Source organism: Trematomus bernacchii, unplaced genomic scaffold (assembly GCF_902827165.1).
Source record: "Trematomus bernacchii unplaced genomic scaffold, fTreBer1.1, whole genome shotgun sequence".
Taxonomy (NCBI): domain Eukaryota; kingdom Metazoa; phylum Chordata; class Actinopteri; order Perciformes; family Nototheniidae; genus Trematomus; species Trematomus bernacchii.
In genome coordinates, this window is record NW_022987774.1 from 159,487 (window position 1) to 182,543 (window position 23,057).

At 38.8% G+C, this 23,057-nt stretch overlaps 2 protein-coding genes across 5 annotated transcripts in view; one reads left to right on the plus strand and one right to left on the minus strand.

Moving 5' to 3' along the window:
- Window positions 1-23,057, plus strand: part of mctp1b (multiple C2 domains, transmembrane 1b) — a 47,658-nt gene that overhangs the window by 16,421 nt on the left and 8,180 nt on the right. For 2 of the 4 annotated variants that reach the window (XM_034148951.1, XM_034148952.1), the window contains exons 2-10: window positions 3,267-3,369; window positions 4,040-4,182; window positions 5,228-5,307; window positions 7,107-7,236; window positions 18,825-18,863; window positions 20,191-20,355; window positions 20,614-20,744; window positions 21,039-21,225; window positions 21,763-21,856. In XM_034148951.1, the coding sequence (XP_034004842.1) occupies window positions 3,267-3,369; window positions 4,040-4,182; window positions 5,228-5,307; window positions 7,107-7,236; window positions 18,825-18,863; window positions 20,191-20,355; window positions 20,614-20,744; window positions 21,039-21,225; window positions 21,763-21,856 (1,072 nt within the window). Of the gene's footprint in view, window positions 1-364; window positions 480-3,266; window positions 3,370-4,039; window positions 4,183-5,227; window positions 5,308-7,106; window positions 7,237-18,824; window positions 18,864-20,190; window positions 20,356-20,613; window positions 20,745-21,038; window positions 21,226-21,762; window positions 21,857-23,057 lie in introns of those variants that run through there. The other 2 variants (XM_034148954.1, XM_034148953.1) reach the window with 2 other exon arrangements.
- Window positions 11,837-13,793, minus strand: LOC117497080 (C-C motif chemokine 4-like). Its single transcript, XM_034148956.1, has 3 exons — window positions 13,408-13,793; window positions 13,201-13,324; window positions 11,837-12,176 (listed from the first exon to the last, which is right to left on the minus strand). Exons 1-3 carry the CDS (start codon window positions 13,463-13,465, stop codon window positions 12,038-12,040), a joined length of 321 nt encoding a protein of 106 aa, XP_034004847.1. The 5' UTR covers window positions 13,466-13,793; the 3' UTR covers window positions 11,837-12,037.

The window sequence follows — 23,057 nt, forward strand, 5'->3', positions numbered from 1 at the left end:
TCAGATTCAAACTCAGACACTTGCAGTGAAGACTCCTCAGTGATTGAGATGCTGTACCTAGGTCTCCAGACTGCTGTCTCTTTGCTGCAGTTCTTCCATTGACTTTCCATCAAGAGACATTGACTGTTATTTCAATCGTCTGCAGAATTGTGCAAAAATCCTCCCGTTCAGCCTGTTGCACGGTGACTCTCTAAATGTCTGGAAAGCTCCGAATCATCTGCCTCTCTTACACCACATCAGATAGTGAAGCAGTGTGTCTGGTGTGTGTGTGTGTGTGTGTGTGTGTCACAACGCTCTGATTGCACGGGAGGAAGCGTCTTGTGTAATTTCCTGTTAGTAGTGAAACCCCCGGGACGATAACTGATCTGAGTTTCTCTTCAGAGCGTGTGTGTGAGTGTGTGTGTTAGAGCAGAAACACGGAGGAAGTGGAGGCTTCAGAGACCGATTCATCTGGGCTTTGATCTTTCCTAGAGATGCCGGTGAGTCTCTGTTGATTCGGGGTTGATTGTGATTTCATTCCTGCTGAGAGGAAGTTGGTGATTCTCTATTTTGGGGTGAAATTCTCTGTTTTGAGAAAGTAAAGCTCAGTCTCTACTTTCTAGTTACAGTTTGTAGAGTTTCCTTTATGAAACTGAAGCAGCTGTAAGATATTTCGTTGAGTTTCCTCTCATCAAAATGCTCGTTGATAAGCATCGACGCAGTGTTTATGTCGAGGGCTTTTATTGTGAAAGGAGGACAGGATTGTGTAGTGAAGCGAGGAGTCGTTATTCTGCATTGAGCAGTGAACATTGACTACATTCAGATACATCCTAGCCATATGCAGTGTACTGCCACTTTCAAATGGAATTGTAGGAGAGAAACGACCCAAACTACACACAGCTATCTCTACATGTCCTTTTGTGTCCTTTTTGTATTGCTATATGGTAATTGTAAGTCTCCTTGTGTTCATTTTGTGTATCTTTGAAGTTGTTTTGCATTTCTTTGTGGTATGTTAAAGGTCTCGGTGGTCCTATAGTGGTGTATAAGGAGAGTAATGACCTCAGTAACATCACAAACCGCACAGTTAGCTCTACAGGAAGTGGCGTAGTGAGAATTGAACAGATGGCATGAAAACGGTTGTGTTTTTATAGTCATTTGAAGTGTCCTTGTAGCTGTTTCTTGTCTCTTTACAGTCATGTCTGCACTTCTTTGTTTGAGTTTTTATCACTTTGTAGTTTTTTGTTCCTCTAACGTCATTTTGTCAAAATGTTTTCACTTATTACGTTCAATCTTTGTGAATGTTTGTAACGTCTTTGAACCGGTTTTGTATTTCTTTGAGGTCATTTGTTGCTGCTTACAATAATGATTGCGTGTCTTTGTGGTGTTTTTCATTTCTTTGTAGCGGCTTTGCAACTTGTGTAGTTGTTTTTGTGGTCATTGTGTGTCTCTTTCTGGTATGTTAAAGGTCTTATTGGTCCTATAGTGGTTTATCAAGGTTCAAGGTTCTTTATTGTCAATCTGACATAGCTACAGAGTAATTATGTTGTTGAAAATCTTATGTCACAGGCTTCTCCAACAATGCAACACAATAACATCATAACAATAAGAGCAAGAGTAATACAAAAATAAAAATATTTATATAAAATAAAGTGATGATGTGGAATAGTGCAGTATGAGTCTATATACAAGTTATTGGAATGATATATATTAGATATTAGATACATATTACTGAGTAGCAGATGAATGTTTGATGTTGTTTCAACAGTTCAATTTTTTAACAGTCTCACTGCCCGCGGGAAGAAACTGTCTCCGAATCTTCTTGTCCTTGCCAGGATGCTGCGGTAACGTCTGCCAGACGGCAACAGAAAGAACAGTTTGTGGCTGGGGTGATGGGGGTCTTTGATAATCCGTAGTGATTTCTTCCTGAGCTGCTGGGAGTAAAGGTCCTCCATGGATGGCAGCTCCGTCCTGGTGATGTGCTGTGCTGTCACTACTCTATTATAAATAGAGTAGTGACCTCAGAAACAACACAAACCACACAGTTAGCTCAACAGGAAGTGATATTTGATCCAACAGCACAACACATTTAGTTATTCCTCTCCATTTGATTATTATTTATGTTATGCACGTAAGTTTTGACTGGCAACTTTGATTACTTTCCACAGTTATAGCACTTCTTTAGGAGGTTTCCGACTAACACGTGTGTGTGTGTGTGTGTGTGTGTGTGTGTGTGTGTGTGTGTGTGTGTGTGTGTGTGTGTGTGTGTGTGTGTGTGTGTGTGTGTGTGTGTGTGTTGTGTGTGTGTGTGTGTGTGTGTGTGTGTGTGTGTGTGTGTGCGTGCGTGCGTGCGTGCGTGCGTGCGTGCGTGCGTGCGTGCGTGCGTGCGTGCGTGCGTGCGTGCGTGCGTGCGTGCGTGCGTGCGTGCGTGCGTGCGTGCGTGCGTGCGTGCGTGCGTGCGAGCTGTAGTCTTTCTTTCTGTGAGTTCATTTTTAGCGTGCACGTGATTGAGTGATGATTGTGGAGGAAACTCTTCAGAGAAACTGATAAATGCTTCATGGACAAAGTTTGTCTTTTGTTATATTTAATAAAGTAATAAAGAAAGTCAAAATAAAGTGAAATGGATCTGAAGTGCAGGAACAGAGCAGCTTCATCCTCAGAGGAGAGAGAAGGTCTGCTGACAGTCTCTCTGTGTATTCATGAGAGGAAACAGCCAACTGGTCGTTACCACATGTCTCTGTACATACAAGACTACAAATACCTTTTAACAGAGTAAAAGGCAATCAGAGTATAAGACTATATGTTTTAAATGATTATATGATCATTTGACACGACAATTTGTTAGAAAAGTCTCCCTGGTCCCCGGCTTGAGCTTCAATCTCAGGATCCATGTATCTGTGATCCTCTCCAGAATGGAAGTAGTCATCACATACAGAGCATCAACTAGTTCCTGAACAGTGTCCTTCACATGCTGATATCCAAGAGAGGGAGTTACACAGTCACAAGATGGAGGAATAGAAAGCAGTATTCAATGTTTACTTCAGATTAGCTCCACGTCAGAAATGATCATACTTGTCATATGTCTATCTCCATAGAGGCTGAATCATCATGTTAATCACATAGCTATCATATGCCTCAAACAGTCCTGATGCTCTTCTAGGTAATCATACATCCTGTCATGTACACAGCTACAGTTGGGATACCTTTGTTAGCATGTTACTCTCATGTTGGAAGAGGACACTCAGTATTTTACAACAATGATTATGTAATGAAAGCATGAATGTCTCCAGGGAATCGGAGCTCCGCCCTCGTCGGAGCGAGCCTCCTCCAGCATGTACAAACTGGAGATCGATCTGAAGAGAGGGAACAACCTGGCCGTCAGAGACCGAGGAGGTGGGAGGAGTCCTGTTCCTTCTTTTGTAATACTCTTCAGACATAACATACATACATACATACATACATACATACATACATTCATACATACATACATATATATATATACATACATACATATATATATATATACATACATACATATATATATATATACATACATACATACATACACACACATACATACATACATACATTCATACATACATACATACATACATACATACATTCATACATACATACATACATACATACACACACACACACACACACACATACATACATACATACATTCATACATACATACATACATACATTCATACATACATACATACATGCATGCATGCATGCATACATACACACATACATACATACATACATACAACACAACATACATACATACATACAACACAACATACATACATACATACATACATACATACATACATACATACATACATACATACTAGACTAGTTACTGCACATATAACATCCATCTCTCCATGGGGACAATAACCCTTTAACTTCCTTTGCCCTCCTGAGAGGTAAACCCTTAACACATGTCTCTGTTAAACACAGACTAAAAACACAATTGAACAAGTAAAAGGCAATCAGAGTATAAGACTATATGTTTTAAATTATTATATATTTGACTGGTTTGTGTTTACAGGCAGCAGCGACCCGTATGTGAAGTTCAAGCTCTCTGGGAAGGAGGTGTTTCGAAGCAAAACCATCCACAAGAACCTGAACCCGGTGTGGGACGAGAAGACCACGATAATCCTGGACTGCCTGAGCGACCCTCTGTATGTCAAGGTAAATATATCACACGTTCACATGTTGACATTTTCAAAACAATTCTGAACATTTAGACATTTTTTCATATTCGTATAATTTTTATAAATTTTTCTGAGGTTTTTTCATAATTATTTTTTAGGTTATTTTCAAACTATTCACATTTATATTTTGGATGTTTTCACAATATAATTAAATTAGAATTAGGTTGTTTAATCTGAAGCAGTGCGTGTTTATTCATATATTTCTAACACATTCAGGGGAATTCTTTTGGACATTTTCTGCATCAATTATCTTAAATGTTCATTTATTTACCACATTTATTTTAGACAAGTATTCAAACCTTTAACGCACATGTTTCAAATATTTTTTTAGGACATTTTTCTACTTCTTTTACATTTTTTCAGAATTCTTTAAAAAAAAAAATTTATCCATTTTCCACATAATCTTTTAACATATTGCAATCTTTTTGGACAATATTTTCCTAAATTTATCAAGCATTTTTCTGGTATTTTTAGGGCTTTTTTAACATACTTTTTGTTATTATTCATTATATTTTTCTGCATGTTACTGCTGTATATATTTCACCTCCTATACAAACTGTTGGCTAGTTCAATCTGCAGCTTTGCATCATATCCAATAAGATCTTCATATGTTTCTATCTCTAAAAAGTCTCAAACTTATCACAAGTCTTCAGCTTTGTGACGAGGCATTTTCCAGCGGCTCCAAGAGGCTTTTTAAATACTATTTATTTTGTTCTGAACACTTAGAGGAGCACTTCCTCCTCCTTCCCCTGACACTTTGAATGTTCCCCTGTGCATTATTGATGAGCATTGAGTGGAGGTGTGTGTGTGTGTGTGTGTGTGTGTGTGTGTGTGTGTGTGTGTGTGTGTGTGTGTGTGTGTGTGTGTGTGTGTGTGTGTGTGTGTGTGTGTGTGTGTGTGTGTGTGTGTGTGTGTGTGTGTGTGTGTGTGTGTGTGTGTGTGTGTGTGTGTGTGTGTGTGTGTGTGTGTGTGTGTGTGTGTGTGTGTGTGTGTGTGTGTGTGTGTGTCTTTCTCCTCTGCAGGTGTTCGACTACGACTTCGGACTCCAGGACGACTTCATGGGTTCTGCTTATCTCTACATGGAGTCTCTGGAGCAGCAGAGGTAAATCATTTTGGTGTATCTACTACAAACACAACGACTCTTATCAAATCCATTAGAAAATCAATACATGTGATCCACAGTTAATGCTCTTTGATAGGCATTGATACAGTGTCTATGTCTAGGGCTTTTATTGTGAAAGGGAGGTTGTAACCTAGAAGACAGTCTTACAAAGTAAAGCTCCTTTCAGTTGAAACATTCATAGATTAACACAATTTAAATTGAACTTTTTGTTGTTTTAAGGCGCTAATAAGTGAGCTATTTTGTTGAGTTTCCTCTTAGCAAAATGCTGCTTGATAGGCATCGATGCAGTGTTTAGTTCTAGGGCTTTTATTGTGATAGGGTGTTGTGACCTCGAAGACAACACACGTCAATGAATTTGATTTCTCTGGAGCTTTTAGTTGAATTGATGGTCTTTCTTAGACATACTGACATCTTCTGAGACAGAGGTGATCCATCAACATGATGTAGTGTCCATTCACACTGATCACAGCATTATTGATTTTACCCTGAGCCTTCTTCATCAGCTTCTCTGTAAAGCATGTCTGATATTGATCATTGAACACTAAAGCAGATCCTCTCGTTGTCCTCCTCATTCTGCTTTATTTACTGACTCCACACGTGTGATTCGTTAACTTGTAAAACCTGTCTCTTGCTTTTCATTCTATTATCAAGTTATGTTTTCTTTTATGAAGCTGTGGTGTATATAACTTTCTCAGCCTTCAGGCTCCACTCCTCGTCGGCCTCGTCTTCCTCCCAGATCTCATTACAGCAGTTTACTGAAAACATGAGTACCTGCAAGAGAGCCGACACACACACACACACACACACACACACACACACACACACACACACACACACACACACACACACACACACACACACACACACACACACACACACACACACACACACACACACACACACTCCTGCTGTTTGCTCAATGGCCTTCTTTGTTTACAGACAACTTCTCTTAACAAGACAGACCATTCTCAATAACACACAATACTTTACAACACCTTGCAGTGTCCGACTAGAACTGATTAGCATTCGGTGATGAATGAAAACCCTAGTTTGGAACGACATGAATGTGATGAGTTTTTCTAAAATATACAACTAGTAACTGCTTCCTCCTAAACTAATTAATTCTAACTGACTAACTAGCTCACTAACTAACCAACCAACTAGCTTACATGCCAACTAACCAACCAACTATCTAAATTAACCAACCAACTAATTCACTAACTGACTGACTAACTAACTAACTAGCTAACTAACTGACAAACTAACTGATTAACTAACTAACTTACAAACCAACTAACCAGCCAACTATCTTAATTACATACCAACTAACCTATTAACTTACTTAATTCAACCAACTGACCAACCAACTGACCAATAAACCAACCTAACTAACTAACTAACTAACTAACCAACAAACTATCTTACTAACATACCAACTAACCAAACAACCAACTAAATAACCAACTTACAAACCAACCAACTATCTTAGGGTTACATACCAACTTAAATACCAACTAACCAACCAACTAACTAACTAATAACTAACTAACTAACTAACTAACTAACTAACTAACTAACTTACAAACTCACAAACTAACTACCCTACCTAACTAACTAACTAACTAACTAGTTGGATCAGCTTATGGTTGTTTTCTGTCTCTGTTTGGGAATGTTTACAACAACTAGGACATATGATTTGAATGTCTTTTATTTACTACTACTGTCTCTTCCTAAATCTCTTCCTGATTTCTCTGTGATTTCCCCTCTCTGTGTTTCAGGTGTATTCCTGTGACGCTGGTTCTGAAGGACCCTCAGCACCCGGACCAGGATCTGGGTTCTCTGGATCTGTCCGTCACCCTGACCCCCAAAGACAGTCCTCTGGAGGAGAGGAGGGACTCCACTTCCACCGTACGTACACCGATCATCACTCTGGATTCATTCATGTTAACGTCAAGGGACTATCTTTATAAATGACTAGTTATAAGTTATATTGAAGAAAAGGGATCTGTTAACATTCAAAGATTCAAAGGTTTTATTGTCATATGCACAAAGCTACTGTGTAGAAATGGCAATGAAATTCTTCTGACCTGAGCTTCTCCAACAATGCAACATATATAATGAAATACAAAAATTCAAAATACAAAGTGTGCAAAAAGTATATATAAAATACTACGTTAAGTTATATCGAAGAAAAGGGATGACTGAGAGTCATTGAGATCTGTCCAAAATGTATTTACTTTTTGAGTTCTGAGACACAAGTATGAGATTAATCTCAGAAAACGAAAAATCAAGAAAAAAGAAATCTGATATTTTCAAACTTTTTCGCAAACAAGTCAGAATCCAGACCCTAATCCTCTTCCGTAGGTTAATGATAGAGCAGATTTAAAATAAATGGATTCAAACCATGCAGACGTTATAACTAAACCAAATTAAAGGTAGGGTAGGTAAGTTTGAGAAACCGGCTCGAGATACACTTGTTGTTATATTCCATGGAATGCTCTTAACATCCCGATAGCAATGAATATCTGAAGTGCTTTGACAAGAAATCCATAAAAAAATATCCTCTGTGGAAGCTGTAGTACTGTAAAAAGCACGACCAATCATCTGAGCCGGCCCGGCTAAAATAACTGGATGGCCTACCTGCCTGTCAGCCTTCCATCTGTGCACAAACTTATCTCGTGCCCTCATTGGTCATGTGCGCGTTCTTGTGTGTTGGAGGAGGGGCTCTGTGAGGAAGTGGCAGATTTGTTCCGGCTGTGTATTTTCAAATTCTAGTGCACTCGAGCTGGTTTCTCCAAACTTACCTACCCCACCTTTAAAAGGGGGCTTAAATCTCAGACAATATTTGATTTGTTTCTGGGATTTAATTCCTGATAAATGAGTGATTTTCAATCTCAGATATTTATTCAAGTTATTTTCAGCATTTTTACTCGTAAATGTTCCACTTTACTGTCAAGTAGTTTTCTCTTCAAATGACAAATCTTAACTTAGAAATACTGATAGTTTTTTTTAAGTACAATGGCCCTAAGACTTCATATAAAACTTGAGTGATCACACAGTAAATAGGACGGTAAAGCAGAATAAAAATGCATTTCTACAGTTAAAATTATTTACTTTTTTGTCAAACTCACCTGAACATTTAGCTGTTTTCCTTTTGAAACATTTTACTTTAAAATAACTTATTAAGCAAGTAAAAGATGTGTGGTTTTTTCCATTTAACAGCAACATGTAACCACACACGGAGGATCACAGGTGGACATTACTCTGTTTTAAGGAATCACTTCACTAATCCATTAATCCACTAATCCCTCCAACACTACTGGATTACACAACCACTATTAAGAGGGAAAGACAGTTCAGCACAATCTGTTTCAACACACACACACACACACACACACACACACACACACACACACACACACACACGTAAAAACACAGGATTTTAGTTTCACTTTCTTCAGCATGTTTCTCTCTTTGTGGTGCGTTTGTGTTCCTACAGCTGAGAAAGGTTCAGACGTACCGCTGGAAGCCGTATGTGAATAAAGTGAGTGTAGTGGAGATTAGGCTCTTACAGCTTCACCCTGAATCACCCCTTTAACCTCAAATAGATAACGGGAACCACGGTGCATTTAAGGGCACGGGGCGGCCATCTTTGAAGGATAACGTCTATAGCAACGTGTATAGTAACGTCTATAGTAACGTCAGCAAACGTCAATATCTATCGGCTTTTACAGGTCAGCTGTTGGACGTCCGAAAAGTACGGGAACTTAATCGAAACTTGAAAAAAAGTCATGCTTCTTCACTCGTTTTTCAAATTAAATCTACAATTTGCGTTTGCTGGTATCCTTCAAAGATGGCCGACTTCCTGTAGTTTTGTAGTTCTTGTAGTTTTCCTTGTAGTTTCGCTTATGAAATATAGAAGTGTTTCCCTCACCATTGATATTAAAATGGCACTGATTTCCAAAGGGACTAAAGACATGGGTTAAGACTTTATTTTGAAGCCGCTGTGAATGCATCATTCATAAATGAGTGGAGCATTTAGTGTTCAAATAGAGAGATATTTCCATTGGAGTTTGGAGAGACCAACAATGAATAACTAAATGTAGTGTTCAACATGCAGAGATAATAATAACCCTAACAGAATATGATTTGAATGCCTTCCAAGTAGCCAAAAATATCAAATAATGCATAATTACCTTCTACAAATTGCATGAATGTAATATGTACAATGTAAAATATACTTTAATCGCTAAATACATTTTACTACCAATAATATAACCCTATTTTTTATATAAAAGAGTCAGTGTTTCATACAGTTGCTTATATTATGCTCGTATTTTGAAAATGTACTTTCTGCTCGCACAGTAAAAATGTCTGTATGATAAGATTTTGTCCAAAGCAGTTAGACATAAAACACAGCCTGTCTGGTGCATATTTTATTCAGTATATAAATGAATCATCAGGCAGTGACAGTCTGTGCTGCAGAGAGAGAGAAACCACAAAAGAGAGAAGAAGAATAATGATAATAAACAACAACAACAACAGACAGAAAGATCATTAAAGCTAATGAGGCCACAATAATACATATTCAGCACATCCTCCACGGCTTCCATCTATTTTCAGATGCTTTATTCATGGAGATGTATTAATGTTGCAGTACACCCCCCTTCTGTTTTAGCTGCTTGTAGTTAGCAATAATAACCCTGTAGCCCCCCCTGGTGGTGAACACATGTATGTGTTTTCATTTCTGTGATAATGTGAATAATGTTCCAATAATTATCATTCACACATTTGCAATATCTGTCAAAAATATCACAATTAGTTATTTTTTCCTGATCGTAGTTATCAGCAGAGATGGGAGAAATACTCAGATGTGGTACTTGAGTAAAAGTAGAAGTACCAGAGTGTAGGAATACTCTGTTACAGTAAAAGTAGAAGTACTCAGATCTTGTACTTGAGTAAAAGTAGAAGTACTCAGATCTTGTACTTGAGTAAAAGTAGAAGTACTCAGATCGTGTACTTGAGTAAAAGTAGAAGTACTCCGATCTTGTACTTGAGTAAAAGTAGAAGTACTCAGATCTTGTACTTGAGTAAAAGTAGAAGTACTCAGATCTTGTACTTGAGTAAAAGTAGAAGTACCAGAGTGTAGGAATACTCTGTTTCAGTAAAAGTCCTGCATTCAAAATGTTCCTCAAGTAAAAGTAGAAAAGTATTATCATCTAATAAATGTACGTAGTAGTGTTACTGTAACAGTGGTGTAAAGTAACTCCACTGCATGTGTTCAATAACTTTCAACACAGCAGCTGCAGTGTTTGTTCTCCCCTTTTAAACTATACACCGTATAGCTATGTTGCATGAATATAAACCAGCTTTAGTGAGCTGAGTGAAGGTTACTCTGTGGTTGCGGTCGAATACTCCAAAAAAACAGCTCCTAAGTTCTAACCCTATCGTCTATCCCTTGACCTCTGAGTGAAAGGTCACGGGGTTAAGGGATAGTGGATAGGAGAATTCAAAAGGACTTAGGAGAAGAGACTGCGGCACTTTAGAGAATCGACTGCACTTTCACTATCCGACGTGTTTATGATGCGCCAGCAGAGGTCATAAATGTGCGCCTGCTGCTGTGGGGAAACTATGGAAACTACAGTTTTCTATACAGCGGACTACAACATGGATGTTTAATAAGAACGAGGGACTACTGTAAACTCATCTAGAGACTCTGCACCGTGCTCTGATGCTGTTGTTTTATGCTTTATGAACGGGGACAACAGAGAAAGATATTCTTCATGACCAAAGTTGGAATTGAAATAAAAAAGGAAAGTGAAACTGTCACCCTCTCCCTCCGGTCCACATTAATACAAATGATCCCAATACGTATGATTGTATGAAAAGATCTTAAAATCAATACAAATGTATTTATTATAAACGTTAGTCCTTAACATCTATCACTGTGTATAGCCTATCACCATTCAAACATATTTTAAAAGTTGAACAAACCCCACACAGCTCAGTAAAGACTGTGAAATGTTGACTTTATTTGATCATTTCAGTAAAAACTAACGTTCATATTTCTCTTTTTGATTATAATACTGATGAACGTTCAAAACAAAGCACTTTGGCAACTTACCACATACGTTTTAAAATGCTTAATAAGCACCGTAACTTTCATGATATCATTTCTCCGTCATAATCGGTTGTTTCCGTGGACGGCCGACTGTTGTGTGACGGCAAATGCCGCGGCCGCAAGGCATTGTGGGGCAGCATTTACTCCTCTCCTTTAGGTTAGGGAGGTCCAGTGGTTCCTAAGCTAAAGGAGGTTATAAAGGAAGCTTGAAACCTCCTTTCCTTTCATCTAGAGAATTCGAACAGCACTTATCATGGCTGCCACTGAGGGACTTCCGGGTCATTTCACTCCGTTAGGAAGGTTCCTAAGCTAAATGGACTATTCGACCGCAACCCTTGTCTCGCTTTAAAGACATGGCCTCCAAAATAAAGACAGCATAACATTAAATACAAAAATAATCTTTTATTCTAAAAGGGACAGTCACTGTGTAGCAAAAATACATTTACAATGTTCTCCAAATATTAACTTAGGCAATGTCATACACACACATGAGGACTCATACATCTTAATATTAATTCAGTAACATACAATAGTAGTTGATATTGTCTTATCTTAAAAGACACTCTGCCTCACAATGTGATCAGCCTGTCACTTGTATTGTCTCGTTGGACATGTTCCAACATTGAAACCATTTGCAGATGGTGACGTCTCGAAAAGTGCCAATTGGTTCTTTGCGAGGGGCAGGTTAGGATCAATACAGAACTTCTTCAGACATACAGTTGTGATTCTGTAAGAAAAGAATTGCATATTGTTAGAAACACAAGAAATAATAAGAGTCATTAATAGCCGCTTTCACACCAAGTACTTTGCGGTACTTAGTTCCGGGTACTTAGTCCCGCCGAACTCTTTAGTCCCGGAACTGTCCTAGTAGATCGCGTTCTCACCGGAATAAGTTCCCCGAGGGAGGATTACGCAAATGAAGCCGCTGACGTTACTTCTTCTTCTTCTTCTGCTTTGGGTTTACTGGCAGACCGCAAACAACTTCACGGCGTATACTGCCACCCGAAGTCCCCCGGAGTTGGGGACTGGCTTCAGTAGAAGCTGCTGGGTCGCGTCTTCCGAGTAAATCGCCAGAAGCGCCGACACCTCCTCATCACTCCACCGCTCCCATGTTTTTTTGTGTTGCCACAAGTTAGTCTCTCTCCGTTGGTGCGCTGGGCTAATGCTAATGCTAATAATGCTAATGCGAGCAAATAAAATGGTGGCTTCACAAAACATTTCGGAGTTTTACGGGGCGTGGTTTGCAATTCGCCCAGCCAATCAGAAATTGGAACCTTTTCCTCCCCAGGAAAGTACCACCTCTCTAGCAGGGACTGACAAGGGGTGAAAAGGTTTGCGCGAACTAAGTTCGAGTTCCAGATCTTTTTGGTGTGAACGCAAAATCCCAGGAACTATCAGAACTATTCCTGGGAAAAGTACTCCGGTGTGAAAGCGCCTATAGACAGTTTACATGCTGGTTAACTAAACAGCTCTCTCTGGTGGGAGTATGAAAATGTAGTCCATTTACCATTAACAAGAAATAATTCATTTTAGAAATAATTATTTAAGGTGTGTAATTGCTACAATATGAGGTACTGTTACTTTACTTTGCTTTTATTATTAGTTATTTAATTATTACTTTCATTTGCACCAAAGAATTATTTTAATAATATAATATTTATACAATATTTATACCTTGTGTTATTGCTAATATAGAAACTAAGAAACACACGGGGTGTATTAGATTAACATGCACACGTGTATAAACTTACACAATTGCTCGGGGTTCACAGTCACTCGGGGTCCTCGCCATGTGTTTCACCATTTGTTTGGGAATTCTTTTTTTAGTGAAGCCTTCACAACATCCATCCTTTGGTGTTGATGGTCCAAACGGAGCTGTGAACACAAACAAACACACACTTAATACCAAACACAGTTTACATTGACAGCTCACAGAGAAATCCAGAAAAGATACTGACCGGCAGTGCAGTGACGCAGGACGCAGATCAGAAGTACGAGCGTCACCAGAGTCTTCATAGTTCAGAGATGGTTCAGAGCTGCTGTTGGGATGAAAGCTTGTAATCTTCAAGGATTGAAGTGTGATAGAAACCTGCTCTGTGCTCCCTGTATTTATACAACTCCTGCCTCCAACAGCCCCATCATTGCTGAGTCATGTTCTCACAAAGCAACTGATTCTCGGAAAGAAAAAAAACTGGTTCTTGTTTTCTGTTACAGCTCTGTTTTCTGCAGAGGAAATGTGACGTCAATAATTATGTGAAACAATTCTTCAAAACGTTTTGCACAGAATATGGATAGGGCTTTTGATTGTTGCTTTCTCTTTAGATTTATCTGGATATAACTGCCATCATTATGGAAGGACTTTTATCTGCAAGCTCTCACTTTAATATAACTTTAAATCTCTGTTAATTGCTGCAAAAATATGTCCCAGATTAAAAACGTAACAGCATGTTTCTTAATTGTAATAAAATCACAAATATAAGCACTGCAATGAAATGCATGTTGAATGGCAGTGGGGAAGTGAACATTGACTCCATACTTCATTACACTTTTCAGAGGTTAAATACTGCAAAACATATCATCAAAATGATCGTTCCAAAGATTAGTCCTTAGCCGCTTTCACACCAAGTACTTTGCGGTACTTAGTTCCCGGTACTTAGTTCCCGGTACTTAGTTCCCGGTACTTAGTTCCCGGTACTTAGTTCCCGGTACTTAGTCCCGCCGAACTCTTTAGTCCCGGAACTGTCCTAGTAGCTCGCGTTCACACCGGAATAAGTCCCTGAGGGAGGATTACGCAGATGAAGCCGCTGACGTCACTTCTTCTTCTTCTTCTTCTTCTTCTGCTTTGGGTTTACTGGCAGGCCGCAAACAACTTCACGGCGTATACTGCCACCCGAAGTCCCGGAGTCCCCCGGAGTTGGGGACTGGCTTCAGTAGAATCTGCTGGGTCGCGTCTTCCGAGTAAATCGCCAGAAGCGCCGACACCTCCTCATCACTCCACCGCTCCCATGGTTTTTTGTGTTGCCATAAGTTTGTCTCTCTCCGTTGGTGCGCTGGGCTAATGCTAATAATGCTAATGCGAGCAAATAAAATGGCGGCTTCACCAAACATTTCGGAGTTTTACAGGGCGTGGTTTGCAATTCGCCCAGACAATCAGAAATTGTAACCTTTTTCTCCCCAGATAGTCCCTGCTCTCTAGCAGGCACTATCTGGCGGTGAAAAGATTAGAGCGAACTAAGTTCTAGTTCCAGATCTTTTTGGTTGTGAACGCGTAATCCCAGGAACTATCGGAACTATTCCTGGGAAAAGTACTCCGGTGTGAAAGCGCCTCTTTACTTTTTTCTAAATCCCAGATCTTTCTGACTCTTTTAGGCATTGCATTGTGGGACATTAATACACACATTCAAAAATCAAGCATGTTTAAAGTGGACCTATCATGCTATATTTGAATAATATAGTGTAGGACCATACCTATATAAGGCATATTTATCCTTTTTTTTTTTCAAAATACCAAACAGATCATGCATTTTAGCCATGCCTCATTTTGCTCAATTTGCATTTTTTTGCTCTGTGTTTGTAAGGGCTGATTCAGTGAGAACAGCACCACCTACAGGCCTGGCATATGTACTACAGCGTCTCCAGCGCTTTCGAACGGCAATGGCCGTGGCTGTCTCCTCCTGATTGGTGGAGTTGGCCCAATAGCCGTAGCGCCACCGTCCTGACGTCAGGACAGTGTTCAAATCTGGATCAGTTTTTATCAGATCCGTTGCAGCCCCTTTTTTAGAGATTTGGGTATGGAGGAAAATAGAGAGGGTTGTGTTTTCTGACACTTGGTGAGTTCCCTGGAACACCGGGGACACATATTCATGTAGAAAAGACGTACAAAAGTGCATTTTGCATGAGAGGTCCCCTTTAAGTAATAGATGCTGTACATCATAGCAGTACTAAATAGTAAGCATAATGGTAGAATCTTTCAAATTAGGATGAACAGCAACATTCAAGTACTAGATGCAGGTTAATGCACCACTAATAATATAAAGCAAAGCACTGACAGTAGCCACGGCACTTTAAGCACAATGTGTTGCTAACACTACGGTTCTTTTACATCAATGAGGATTGGAATGCAAGACTTGTAATGAAGTAGTTTTATACTTTTATACCGCTACTTTTACTGAAGTCAATTATTTTAATACTTTTTCCTCCACTGAGCTTTAGTAGCCATGGTATTAGAACAGTACATTGTAGGTGATAATATTTCAGCAGCAATATATAAATACATTAATCTGTAGCACTTCAGGTAGTATTGGAAGTTTATGCATTATTAGTAGTACATTAGTAGCGTATTGTGAGAGCTGAGATTGAGTTAACATGATGGGACTTTCTCTTCCTCATCCGTTTATAACAGAAGACCTTACATCAGCATTTCTGAGAACAAAGTGTAGCTGGAAGAAGTCATTCACAAAAATGTGATTTCACTTCATCATTCTGATTATATGATGACATAATTTCATGCACCTGTATATTGCTGAAATCTTCCGTGTAGGTAAAATTGTATTGATACATACATTAACAGGCTTCATTGTGTGAAATGAAAATAATATTTCTCCTCCCAAACAGTAGAGAACATTGATGAGAGTCATTAGCCGCTTTCACACCAAGTACTTACGGCTATAGGTTGAGGAAGTACAGGGTAGGAAAACTCATGCATTTTAAAAAGTATTACCATCAAATCATGTAGTTCCAAATGTAAAAGGTCTCAGTATGCAGAATTGTCAATTATAGAATAATATTACAATAAAATGATATATACATGTACGTCATATTTCATTATTTGACAAAATCATGCATTTAATGTCTACTTTAATATCCCTCTTGAACGATGAATAAAGTGTTATCTTCACCTATAATATTACATCGTCATTTAATTTGATGATTATATCATTAATATCATTCAGAAAAAGGCAGCAGAGGTTATTGGATACATTTAGTAAAGTAAAAAGTACAATATTTCTTCTCTAAGAAGAAGTAGAAAATATGAAATAGCAGAATACATTTTACATACAGTATTTCATGAATTGTATTTCAACCACCAAGTGACTCACAGTTAGTTTGTCATCCAGGCTCTGGTGATACACTTTTTCTTTAAGAATCAAAGGTCAACACACAAGGTGAGTTAGTATTATATGCATGGTCATTTTGTTGCTGAATTATACCGTTAGTACCAAATTCATTGCAATTAGTAGTTGTTTAGATGTTTCACTTTGAACGACTTCTATTTGACCATGAGAAGTTGATGATTTGTCAAATCCATGAGAAAGTTAACGCATATTGCCTCAGAGACAGAGAGAGAAATGGTTTCCAAGGAATCTTTTTTTGAGGATGAGGAAGTGTGGCTAAAAGCACAAGCAAACTTCCTTTCTACATCCTTTCAATTACTGTGTATTACCAGCAGCATGGTTATAGAAGGACTGCCGAGGAAAGACAAGGAAGTGAAAGTAGTCAAAGAAAACGACTGAATAAGACGATTTTAGAGTTGCATTACTCCCATTACACTGAATTTGTAATACGTTTTATAACTGAAAGCAGCCAGTCATAAAGTCCTATATGTTGTATTGAAGCCACTGTGGATAGACAGACTGGAACTTACTTTATTAAGTGCATACATCGGATGCAAGGTTGCAGTGTTGGTACTCTGTAGTAAAATGGTCTTAAAGTACTCCATTACATGTAAAAGTCCTGATTTCAATATTTGACTTAAGTGAAAGTACAAAAGTATTAGCATCAAAACATACTAACACAAAACGTTGAAGTACTCAATCTGCACAATGTCCCATTTCACAATAATATAAACTACAGCAGTTTTATCAGGTAAGAGTACTTCAAGTATCAAAAGTAAAATTACTTGTTGCAGAATGGATCTTTTCACAGTATTATATTATTGTGGTTATTAGGTTATCCTGTTTTTATACATGTAAGAGCATTTTAGTATTGTAGCTTGTCAATGTGGAGCAATTTAGATACAGTAAAAGTATAAGTACTCAGATCTTCAACTTGAGTCAAAGTAGAAGTACTCAGATCCTGTACTTGAGTAAAAGTAGAAGTATTCAGATCTTGTTCTTGAGTAAAAGTAGAAGTACTCAGGTCTTGTACTTGAGTAAAAGTAGAAGTACTCAAATATTGTAATTGAGTAAAAGTAGAAGTACTCAGATCTTGTTCTTGAGTAAAAGTAGAAGTACTCAGATCTTGTACTTGAGTAAAAGTAGAAGTACTCAGATCCTGTACTTGAGTAAAAGTAGAAGTACTCAGATCCTGTACTTGAGTAAAAGTAGAAGTATTCAGATCTTGTTCTTGAGTAAAAGTAGAAGTACTCAGATCTTGTTCTTGAGTAAAAGTAGAAGTACTCAGATCTTGTACTTGAGTAAAAGTAGAAGTACTCAGATCCTGTACTTGAGTAAAAGTAGAAGTACTCAGATCTTGTACTTGAGTTAAAGTAGAAGTACTCAGATCTTGTACTTGAGTAAAAGTAGAAGTATTCAGATCTTGTACTTGAGTAAAAGTAGAAGTACTCAGATCTTGTACTTGAGTAAAAGTAGAAGTACTCAGATCTTGTACTTGAGTAAAAGTAGAAGTACTCAGATCTTGTACTTGAGTTAAAGTAGAAGTACTCAGATCTTGTACTTGAGTAAAAGTAGAAGTATTCAGATCTTGTACTTGAGTAAAAGTAGAAGTACTCAGATCTTGTACTTGAGTAAAAGTAGAAGTACTCAGGTCTTGTACTTGAGTAAAAGTAGAAGTACTCAGATCTTGTACTTGAGTTAAAGTAGAAGTACTCAGATCTTGTACTTGAGTAAAAGTAGAAGTACCAGAGTGTAGGAATACTCTGTTACAGTAAAAGTCCTGCATTCAAAATGTTCCTCAAGTGAAAGTAGAAAAGTATTCTCATCAAAATATAGTGAAAGTAGCGACAGTAAAAGTAGTGATTGTGCAGATTGGTCCATTTCAGAATAATATATATGATATGTTTTATAATGATTGATCATGAAAGTGTTCTCAAAGCTGGTAAAGGTGCAGCTAGTTTGAATGACTTTGTATACTGCAGGGTAGCTTGTGGATTTACTCCAGGTGGAACTAAAGTCTGATTTAACACTTGATTATATTTCACATCATTCATCCACATCTGTGAAGTAACTAAAGGTAGTGGAGTAGAAGTACAAAGTAGTATAACATTTAAAGTACAAGTATCTCAAAATTGTACTTAAGTACAGTAGGCTACTTGAGTAAATCTACTTAGTTACTTCCCACCTCTGGTAATCAGCACTTTAGTTCAAACCAGTCTCCCCCCCTGCAGTTGAATTAATGTTTGTTGATGTATATTCAGACCATGCTGCTCAGGAGATCCTGGAAGAGATCTAATAAGGTAAATCTTCATCATCATCATCATCATCAGCTTCATTAGCTTCATTAGCTGCTCCTTCACACTGATCACCTCTCTGTTGGTTCATCACTGTTGTGTTGCTCAGTCATTTCAGTGTTTTTGTGGCGTACAGTTCATATAGACGTCTACCGTGTTGTGTATTCACATTTTTAAATGTCGTGTGTTGTGTCTGCTGTCATTAACATCCACTCTGTGAGCAGGACCATGTGCTTCAAACTGTTAACTAACATGTTGTAATCATGCTAATAAGATGTTACAAGGCTAACTAGTTGCTACCAGGCTACTATTTTATTATGAGGCTAACATCCATCTATCAGGCTAACATGCTGTATATTTTCAGGGTTAACATCATGTTATCAGGCTAATTAGATGTTACAACGCTAACAAGGTGTTATCAGGCTACTGTTATGAGTTATGTTACTGTTATTATGAGGCTAGCATTAATTGATCAGGCTAACATCATGTTATCAGACTTATTTGGTGTTATCAGGTTACTGTTTTATTATGAGGCTAAGATCCAGCTAGCAGGCTAACATACTGTATTCTCAAGCTAACATCATGTTATCAGGCTAATTAGATGTTACAACGCTAACAAGGTGTTATCAGGCGACTGTTATGAGTTATGTTACTGTTATTATGAGGCTAGCATTAATTGATCAGGCTAACATCATGTTATCAGACTTATTTGGTGTTATCAGGTTACTGTTTTATTATGAGGCTAAGATCCAGCTAGCAGGCTAACATACTGTATTCTCAAGCTAACATTATGTTATCAGGCTAACATGACATTTTCAGGCTACTATTTGTATGAGGCTAGCATTAAATTAGAAGGCTAACATACTGATGTCAGGCTCATTTGATGTAATCACGCTGATATCATGTTAGCAGGCTAATTTCATGTAATCAGACTGAGATGATGTTTCCAGGCAAGCACTCAGGCAAACAAAATTATATCAAGCCAACATCATGCTATCAGGCTAACATTATACAGCTAACATCATGCTATCAGAGCTAACATCATGCTATCAGAGCTAAGATCATGCTATCAGGTTAACCTCATGTTATCAAGCTAACATCATGCTATCAGGCCAGCATTATACAGCTACATTATTCCAGCACAGTTTGTTCTATCTTTAATTATACTTTAAAAGAAAAAGTCTGCCAGCTTATTATTGATTTTCTCAACAATGCCCTAGCAAAGAAGTCCTTTACCTTCAATTAAGAGATGTGTGTGTGTGTGTGTGTGTGTGTGTGTGTGTGTGTGTGTGTGTGTGTGTGTGTGTGTGTGTGTGTGTGTGTGTGAGAGCAGCAGCAGTCCCTGCGTCTCTCCGAGCTTCACAGGAAGTCTCAGTTGTGGCGAGGGATCGTCAGCATCGCTCTGATCGAGGGTCGCAGTCTGATCCCCATGGACCCCAACGGGCTGTCGGACCCCTACGTCAAGTTCAGACTCGGACACCAGAAGTACCGGAGCAAGGTAAAAACAGGACAGCACAGAGTCACACAAGATTAAAGATGAATATATTAAAGATCAAATTAAAGATAATATTACAATTATATACAGTTTAAAATAAGAAATGAACATATATACATATTTGGGTCATATATTAAATGTTTCCCATTTTGTGTGTGTGTGTGTGTGTGTGTGTGTGTGTGTGTGTGTGTGTGTGTGTGTGTGTGTGTGTGTGTGTGTGTGTGTGTGTGTGTGTGTGTGTGTGTGTGTGTGTGTGTGCAGACGGTGCCTAAGACTCTGAGTCCTCAGTGGAGGGAGCAGTTCGACCTCCACCTGTTCGAGGAGACAGGTGGAATTTTAGAGATCACGGTGTGGGACCGAGACACCGGGAGGAGGGACGACTTCATCGGACGGTCAGTCCTCTTTCTGTCCTCATAAGATAAGATGAGATAAAAAAGATAAGAAGTACTTTATTGATAACAATTAGGGAACTGTTTGCGTTGCAGCAGCATAAAAAGACATGGCATTGTATAATAAAAATGAAAAGACTGTGTGTGTGTGTGTGTGTGTGTGTGTGTGTGTGTGTGTGTGTGTGTGTGTGTGTGTGTGTGTGTGTGTGTGTGTGTGTGTGTGTGTGTGTGTGTGTGTGTGTGTGTGTGTGTGTGTGTGTGTGTGTGTGTGTGTGTGTGTGTGTGTGTGTGTTTCAGCTGTCAGTTGGACCTCTCCATTCTGTCTAAGGAGCACACACACCACCTGGATCTCCCTCTGGAGGAGGCCCGGGGCTTCGTGGTGCTCCTGGTCACGCTGACGGCCTCCGCTCACGTCTCCATCGCCGACCTCTCCGTGACCCCGCTGGACGACCCGCAGGAGAGGAGGGAGATCCTGACACGCTACGTGAGGACTCTTTAAAGTAGAGACACTACATACTGATATACACCTGAACATCAGCAGGAGAGGACTCTTTAAAGTAGAGACACTACATACTGATATACACCTGAACATCAGCAGGAGAGGACTCTTTAAAGTAGAGACACTACATACTGATATACACCTGAACATCAGCAGGAGAGGACTCTTTAAAGTAGAGACACTACATACTGATATACACCTGAACATCAGCTGGAGAGGACTCTTTAAAGTAGAGACACTACATACTGATATACACCTGAACATCAGCAGGAGAGGACTCTTTAAAGTAGAGACACTACATACTGATATACACCTGAACATCAGCAGGAGAGGACTCTTTAAAGTAGAGACACTACACACTGATATACACCTGAACATCAGCAGGAGAGGACTCTTTAAAGTAGAGACAGGAATACTTTGCACATGCTCAGTTGAGATGATTTTTTTAGAGCCCCAGAGATTATGTGATATGGGTTTTAATTAGAAAATAAACTCTGATTAACTTCCTGTGTGTGTCTCTAGGGGGCGCTGAAGTCCTTCTCTAACTTCAGAGACGTGGGCATTGTTCAGGTGAAGGTGATGAGAGCCGAGGGACTCATGGCTGCAGACGTCACCGGTAATAACATATATATATTTCTCATTACACGTGTCGTGGCTTCCTTCCTTGTTTTTCTATCAAGCCACTAGACGCCTTAAACAGACGTGTTTAACTCGTCAAGAGTTGCTTGGCCTCCGATGGTTTGGATGATATTATGCGATGCGTTTGCTCCAAATAAAATAACAAACTTTTACACATGCAACAAAGAAAAGAGGCATTTACAATATTCAAAACAAAGACTCAAAACTCTAATAAAATAATAAACAACTTGTAAGTATTCTTTCTTTCTTGATAAGGCTTATATAACTTACTAACTTAAAGGGTAATTGAACGGTTAAAAACTGTTCCTCGACGGCGTCTTTCCGACAATAACTGTCACTTTTAGAGGAGGTGCCGTGGGAATTGTAGTCTTTTATACGCTGGTTGACTACAGACGACACGATGAGGTGGCTTTTCTTATCAAAACAAAATACTGGCTCTAAGATAAGATAAGATAGTACTTCATTGATCCCAATTTGGGACATTTTTGACAACACGTATTAACTCTGTCCTGTACTGTAACACCAGCTGCGATCCATATATGTGTGTAATGCGTTGTGAATGTGTGTGTTCAGCATCATCTCATTTGTGGTAAGACACACACACTCAAATTACATTAAAGTGGACCTATCAAGCTATATTATAATAATATAGTGTAGGACCATACCTATATAAGGCATATTTATACTTTTTTTTTTTCAAAATACCAAACAGATCATGCATTTTAGCCATGCCTCATTTTGCTCAATTTGACATTTTATAGCTCTGTGTTTGTAAGGGCAGATTCTGTGAGAACAGCACCATCTACAGGCCTGGCATATGTACTACAGCGTCTACCGCGCTTTCGAACGGCAATGGCCGTGGCTGTCTCCTCCTGATTGGTGGAGTTGGCCCAATAGCCGTAGCGCCACCGTCCTGACGTCAGGACAGTGTTCAAATCTGGATCAGTTTTTATCAGATCCGTTGCAGCCCCTTTTTTAGAGATTTGGGTATGGAGGAAAATAGAGAGGGTTGTGTTTTCTGACACTTGGTGAGTTCCCTGGAACACCGGGGACACATATTCATGTAGAAAAGACGTACAAAAGTGCATTTTGCATGATAGGACCCCTTTAAATAAAAGTTCTGTATTTTTCAAATTTTTGCTAAAAGAAAATCTGTATTATTTTCAAAACAATTACAA